We start from the raw sequence: 8,051 nt of genomic DNA, 5'->3' as shown, positions 1-8,051 counted from the left end.
ATCTGCGCTGAGAGAGCAAGAATCGTCCGTATGGAAGAATACCTTGCGACAGGTGCAAAGGTCTCCTCATAATCAATCCCCTCTATCTGTGAAAAGCCTCAGGCAACAAATCTTGCCTTGTACTTCTCCACACTCTCTTCAACTGCCTGCTTGACCTTGTAGATCCATCTCGAACCCACCACCGATTTCCCTTCCGGTCTAGGAACAATCTCCCATGTACTGTTTCTGACAATAGAATCATACTCTTCCACCATGGCGTCTACCCATGCGGGATCCTCCAAAGCTTCCTCGAAAGAGGATGGCTCAGTCACAACACACTTGCTCATCAGAGCCATGTATCCAGTGTACTGATCAGGTGACTGTCTCTACCTGCGTTGGGCTGTAGGTGGTCCTACAACTTTCTCTGCATCTTGAGCCAGTCGCTCAGCTTCTGTCAAGCGCTTTCGCCCTCTGATGGTTGGCACTGCATGAGTGGTCTCTTCCACTCCATGAACCTCGTCCTGTGGCTGATCCACGTCCTGAAGCTCATCCTTAGGAACTAATAGCTCCTTGTCTGCATGCAAGTGTAGCTCCCTCTCAAGCGAACACTTCATGGCTTTCTCCTCCTGAAATTTTATATCCCGTCGCACAACAGTTTTACCATTGTCTGGCAAATACACACGATAGTTGTGGGGCGTATCAGTGTACCCCACAAATATCCCAACCTCTGTTGTCGGCTCCAACTTCTTCCTAGCATCCTTCGTCACATGCATGTAAATGTTAGCACCAAAAATCCTCAAATGAGAAAGATCAGGCTTCTTACCAGAATAAGCCTCCTCGGGTGTACTCATGCCAAGTATCCTATGAGGACAACGGTTCTGCACATAAACTGCTGTATTGCATGCTTCCGCCCACAAGTGAAGGGGTAGGCCCTGATCATGCAACATTGCCCGTGCAACACCCACAATCGTTCTGTTCTTCCCCTCAGCTACCCCATTCTGCTGTGGGTTATGGGGAGCTATGAGCTCTCTACGAATCCCTTCTGCCTTGCAGAAATCCTTGAACTCATCCGAGATGTATTCACCACCATTATCGCTCCTAAGAGCCTTCACCTTCTTCCCCGACTCCTTCTCAACCAGTGCTTTGAATTCATAGAACTTTGAATATGTCTCGCTCTTCTTCTGCATGAAGAAGATCCAACACTTACGAGAGAAATCATCAACAAAAATCACATAATACTTGTGTTTTGCTATCGAAGCAACTGAGAAAGGTCCACACACGTCTGTGTGAATTCTCTCAAGGATCGTTGTGGCACGACTATCCTTCTCGTGAAAGGTGGCTTTCACAAACTTCCCCAAAGTACACCCCTTGCACTGATCTGACTGCACAAGTGTGCCTTTAGGAAGCCCTGTAGTGATCTGCTGTAGTATCTTCAAGGCTCCATGGTGAAGGTGACCCAATCTCCTGTGCCACAACTCGCCATCATCCCGGCTCACCAATCCTTCTGCCTTGCCTGCCATTGTTGCGCATCAATCTACATGCAATTGATAAAGGTTCCTCACTCGAACCCCTATCTTCAGGGTCTCACCAGTTGTCTTGCTGCGCAGGAAAGCCTTTCCCTCGCTGAAAACAACATCATACCCCTTGTCTTCTAACATCGCCACTGAGATGAGATTCTTCGTCAATCCTGGAACATGCATGACTTCCTTCAATATGAAGGGTTTACCAGACTCCCTCTCAAAGGAAATGGTATCGATACTGGTCGCACTGTATCTACCATCATCGCCTATCTCGATGTGCACTCCAAGATCATTGTCCTCCAGATCAAAGAACAAATCTTTATCTCCCGTCATGTGAAAAGATGCACCATTGTCCAAGAACCACACGGATCCCATCACACTTGAAACCAAGCATGCGATCAATGAAAAATCAAGCTCAAACTGAGAAGCTAAGGCCTCTCCCCCTGCAGATCCAGCAGCTTGCTTGTTCTTCTTCTTCTGCGGACAATTTGTGGCATAGTGTCCGTGCTGGTGACAGTGAAAACACTTCACCTTGGACATATCCTGCTTCCTGCCTTTCGCACCAGACTGAGAATCTTTCTTGCTCTTCCCTTTCTTTGCTTTGGCAGCCAAAGCACAATTCTCTTCATCAGCTCCCTTTGACGAAGATCCATCCCTGGTACTCCGCGTGATCTCCTCCTGCACAAGATCTGAGCATAGTCTTTCCCATCCTGGCAATTTCTCCCGACCATTGACAAAGTCCTGATAGGAATGCCAACTCTTCGGAAGACCAAGGAGAGCCAAGCTCACCAAGTCCTCATCATCGACAGTAACCCCCACACTTCCCAGCTCATCTCGACACTGAGTGAACTTCGTGAGATACTTGGGAATACTGTCACCCTTCTCGCATTTGATGTTTATGAGTTTATCTTTGAGCGCCAGCTTCCTCTGATCGCTCTTGCTTTGGAATAATTATGTTAATGATTTCCACATCAAATATGGAGTAGCCTTTCCATGGAGGCTGGACACAATGTGATCCTTCACGCCCTCCAACAGACCCCTTTGACATTTTGCGGTCTTCTTTTGCCAAGCATCAGCTTGAGTAGCATTAGTAGGCTTTGGGATATCCGTATCTATGAACCCCTTCAGCCCGTTATCATCCAATACTGCCTCCATCCTGTCCTTCCATGCAATATAGTTTGAGCTGCCCTCAAGAGTATACTCTAATCGCAATCCGTTGAAAGACATTGCTGTGTTGTCACCAAGAAAACACTGCTGCAAATTCGAATTCCACCAGCAACCAACTCAACCGCCTCGGATCTAAGATTCGTGAGAACACAATATTTCTCGTATAGAGATTGACTGTATGGGCATTCACTGGATATCTCACCTTCCAAAGGAAGGATGAATCCAGAGGCTACCTGGCCCGATTACAGACTCTGCCTTAAGAAATAGAATGTAAACACTTCCTGAATAGTAGATCTGATGATCAACAACTCGGATACCATGTAGAAATTTTGAATAATTTAACACATATTCAACAGAGATTATCCTGATCATGTACTATTGCGGAATACATACAGAATACATAAGCTCCTCTATGTTGATCATCAATATAGCAGCATCAATAACAATAAAACATCAAGAGCATTCACACATTAACATAGTATGTAACTCGGGGAAAGCATCTCGCTAAAAACCCCAACTCTCTGTATATTAATGATTGAGAACATGTAACATTACAAAGTACAATGCTTATCACAAGCAATCCAGTACCAGCTCCACCTGTTACACACAATACAGCTCAGATCTGATCTCCAAATCTATTCCACTGCTTGCCTGCCTCCACTGCTCAATACGTGCTCAAGAATTGATGAGAATGGCTTACCAAACTCATATTTCACCTCAAAAAGATCACTCACACTTTGTTGGACGTGAGCAAAGGCTACAATACTGGGAAAATACATGAGCAAACTCATTGGCATACTCAATCCCTTGATTGTGCAAGATCTGGTGCACAACTATAGTCACAACTGATAGCAATCTGATTCTCTACCACCTGTCCCTGTTGAACTGAACATGCACTGACATGCAACTGAGTTAACTGATGCATTCATTAGTTGCATCATGAGTTAATAATTAGTTTAACAACTCATCATTAGTCTATTTGCAGTTAGACTAATTACAACTAGTTTAACTAAGTTAAACTAAACACAACTCCATCAACTCCACAATCAACTCCACCAAACTCAACTGATTGAGTTCTAACTGAAGTCATGCATGCAACAACTCAACTGAATCATAAGAAAAGCGTATTTCCTTATGACAGCTGCATGTGCCACCTCTGTAGCTCAAACTGAAGTGCTCCAAGAGAATAAGATCAATTTTATAGTCCAAATATTATTATGAGACAATAATAATTGACTTTTCTATTTTTGACAGCCAGTCTAAAAATAGACTTTGATCACTCACACTGTGATCACTCACACTTTGATCAAAAATAGAAGTCCATCTATTTTTCCCAACTTGACCAATCATCCATAAACAACAACCTGCAATCCATAGACATGATCCATATGTCTAAAAATAGACATAGTCTAAAAATAGACTTGCGCCAAAAATAGCCTGCGGACCCACTTAGTGAAGGTGACTCTTTTCACTAAGCTCCAACATCTTGTTGCAATCTCAACATCCTATGCACGAGTATTAAAAGGCATGGATTTATAGTGCACACTCATGCGATCCCATCACTTGGGACTCTCACCCAGGCAAAGAGAAAGAAGCAGGTCCGGTAGGAGCTTGACTCGTACTTTGACGAGTTGATGTGCACCGCCACCAGCCCAGACTTGCCTATTAGTGCAGACATCATGCGCAAGTATGTCGTTCGTCCGGCCACATTGAGGACAATGATGCACATGCTTTTAGAAGAGTTGGACAAAGGAGCCCAAGCAGTGTACCTAAATTCTATGGAGGCAAGGTTCAAGTTTTAGACGGACGTCACAGTAGAACACACAGACACTATCAAGGACTACAAATATTGGCATCAATATGTCATTGTTGATCAGCATGAGGATGTCAGCCAGTTGGACTTCTATCATTGTCTAAGTCCGAATGATGTCTAGTTTAGCTTGTTCAAGCCATTGTTCACATGGCTACATGTGCATTGTAATGTTGAGTCATGCCAAGTGTAAGTCAAGTCTGAATAGTGGATGTAACAGTCATAGAGTAGGTGAAGATTCATGAGGGTAGTTGAATGGTCACAAAGGCGATGTCAAGGGTCACCCCACTCTTTGCTATAAATAGTCCCTCATAACTCATTGTATAGGCTTTTGGTTAGCCAAGCTTCTGATAAGATTATCTTGGATAAAGCTTGGACAATATTGTAATGCGCCTTGGCTTCTCCACTGCACAGAGCTAGTTCATCTCTTTGGAGGAGCAGGCGGATGTGGCTGTAACATTCCACTGTTGGGGCTAGCAGGTTTACATGGTGTATTGTATGATTGTGACTTACACTTCTTTATATAGGGATTTTTTATTTAGATTATCCACAGTATTGTGTGCCTCTTGTTGTCGACGTTTCGAATCCCAATGTGGATCCATCTTTAGGACAAAAGTGATAGATTGAAAGAGACGCTTACCAACTAGAACAAATAAATTTTAGGTTAGCTACTCTTCTTTCAATCTTAATCCTTGAATTTTTGAGAAAACAGATCTCATTCCATATATACCCTTCGTACAGGGAAATTATGTTAGATTTTAAGCTTCTATGGCTGTCATTTTTATCCACAGTATTGTGTGCCTCTTGTTGTCGACGTTTTGAATCCCAACGTGGTTCCATCTTAAGGACAGAAGTGATAGATTGAAAGAGAAGCTTACCAACTAGAACAAATAAATTTTAGGTCAGCCGCTCTTCTTTCAATCTTAATCCTTGAATTTTCGAGAAAACAGATCTCATTCCATATATCCCCTCCGTACGGGGAAATTATGTTAGATTTTAAGATTTTGTGGCTGTAATTTTTATCCATAGTATTGTGTGCCTCTTGTTGTCGACGTTTTGAATCCCAATGTGGATCCATCTTCATGACAGAAGTGATAGATTGAAAGAGAATCTTACCAACTAGAACAAATAAATTTCAGGTTAGTGTCTTCATTGGTGGATCGAAAAGTGGGAGGGGGGGATATTAGATCATTACTCTCTTCATTTTTTGGGAGATCTAGCGTGCTAGGAATGGATGCCTATTTGAAGCTATCCCCATAAACATACAGAAGATATGTATAAACATTGGGTATTGGGGCACACTTATCTCACTCCTAATCTTGGAAGTTGGATCAAACACATCATCATTCTCAAGATGTCCTTTCAACACATTTCCTTCGAACACATCTATCGGGAGTCAAATTTTGTTGTTGATTCACTGTCAAAACGGAGTCTAAATGAGGGTGTTGATTATATGCATTATAGGTATCTAGAAGAAAACATTGTAAAAAAGAAAGACACAATCCAACTTCGTTAGTTTTTTAGTTTACTATTTATATAATGAAAATAATGTAATTTGTAGAAACATTTTAATATTTATATAATAATGTAATTTGTAAAAACATTTTGGTATTGCTATATCGATTTATATTTAATAACAATACATATTTCTGAAACATTTTGAATAGGAAGAAACATACTCTCTTACTGATTTGGAATAAAAAAAAAAACATTAAACAATAGTCCATCTTTATCCCCTACCTCTATCAACCAAACGCGCCGCTTGAAACATATGGAATCAAATTAGACCAAATAATTCACCCATCGAATCGAATTTTCAATACGGAACATTGAATCAAACAAAAACCAGATAATTCGCCAGGTAACTACGAAGTCATTACTATAAATGGGTATAAATGGCTAGAGTTTAAGAAAGTATTTTTTTTTTTTAAATTGATATCTATCTCATTTTTCCATTTACCATAGACTGGTAGGGTTAAAGAAGGCATTTGATGTTTTGTTTGTTTGCTGTTTTTTCTAAGTGATATAATATTTTATAAAATGATAACTACGGGTAGGGTTAAAGAAGGCATTTGATATTTAACCATTTAAAATAAAACATCCTCCATTTACGCTGCCCTGAGCATTTACTCTCTACGGTCTTTTCCACACAAGGAGGATACAGGCAAGGAACGAAGGACACTCGCGATGAGGACGGTTTATGGATAAGCATAAAATTTATTACTATAATCTCAGGGCGTGCAGCTAAAGCTACAGTCGAAGATGCAAAGTAGCATCTTTAACGTTGTCGGTTAAAGATGATAATTAAAGCTATTCTCCACACGGCACCGCACCGCACCGCTTGCACCACCAAACCTATAAATATACACTCCCTGTTATTTACTTTCACTATCTCATCTCATTTCATTTGGAGTTTTTACTACATTCTCATCTCTCAATTTCTTCAATTGAGATCTATCTGGTTTTAGAATAAGTGCTCTATCATGGCTCAAAATCTACCATCTGTTCGGGCTGGCGCTCCTGAGCACCAGGACCGTAGCCACACCCATAGTTACACTCAGGCAGGTCAGCCTAATCCCAATCAGAAGGCAGGGCTGCTGGATAAAATCAAAGCATCTCTTCCCGGAGGCCAGACTCAAACTGCTCATTCGAATCCGAATCAGAAGCCGGGGCTGGTGGATAAAATCCAAGCGAAGATTCCCGGGGGCCAGACTCAGACTGCTCATTCTAGTTCATCTCAGAAGCCGGGTCTCGTGGATAAATTCAAAGACATGCTGCCCGGAAAACAGACTCAAACTGGTAATTACAATCGAAATCAGAAGCCGGGGCTGGTGGATAAAATCAAAGCGAAGATTCCCGGAGGGCAGAGCAAGTAATGGGGAAGGTGAAGCGCGAGAGGAATAGCAGAAGCATTTGCATTGATGTTAACCTAAAAAATAAGGCCTCCGGCTATCCCTCCCTGAAGCTTTTCTGTTGCGAATTGACATACAATCAGTATCTTGATATGAATAGTTTGCTAGTTTACTTGTGAAGCCTATCAATATTTATGGTGTTATTGATCTATTACTGGGCTGGATGTCTATTGTTGGATAATGTACTTGCTTAAATCCCATTTCATAGTGGGCAGGCTGCACATTAATGGGCAATAGCACAATAAATATGGGTTGGTTGTCATGTTAGAATAGCTAAAAGTTATACATGTCCATTTGTAATTTATAGATTTCAAAATGTTTTGGTAATTTGATAATAGCAAAGTAACTTATGTTTGATTTTATTTTTGTTTACCAAATTTTTGAGATAGAGTACCATAGAGAAGATGTGGGATTGTATGTTCAAAGTAACTATGTTTGATTTTATTTTTGTTTATCAAATTTTTAAGATAAGAATACCATAAAGAAGATGTGGGATTGTATGTTCTCCTGTGTTCTGAAGTATATATTTTATAATTAAATAGATTTTTTATAAGGCTCTAAGTTAATATAACAATATTTACATTTACGATGACATCACAAGAATAATATTTATCAAAGCATTATTAATTCACCATGTCACTAATAATATTTATCAAAACATTA

At 40.9% G+C, this 8,051-nt stretch overlaps 1 protein-coding gene across 1 annotated transcript; it reads left to right on the top strand.

Annotated features, from left to right (window-relative positions):
* The first annotated feature begins 6,870 nt into the window (after positions 1-6,870).
* On the top strand, positions 6,871-7,750 carry LOC149247581 (uncharacterized). The gene has a single exon (XM_089458250.1). The coding sequence runs from the start codon at positions 6,960-6,962 to the stop codon at positions 7,350-7,352; it is 393 nt and encodes a 130-aa protein (XP_089314376.1). The 5' UTR covers positions 6,871-6,959; the 3' UTR covers positions 7,353-7,750.
* The last annotated feature ends 301 nt before the right edge of the window (positions 7,751-8,051 follow it).

This window comes from Pinus tabuliformis, chromosome 7, assembly GCF_031772625.1.
Source record: "Pinus tabuliformis cultivar Carrire ecotype Pingquan chromosome 7, CPIR1, whole genome shotgun sequence".
Taxonomy (NCBI): domain Eukaryota; kingdom Viridiplantae; phylum Streptophyta; class Pinopsida; order Pinales; family Pinaceae; genus Pinus; species Pinus tabuliformis.
The sequence above is the reverse complement of the archived record's forward strand: the minus strand, read 5'-3'. Positions and strand labels throughout refer to the sequence as shown.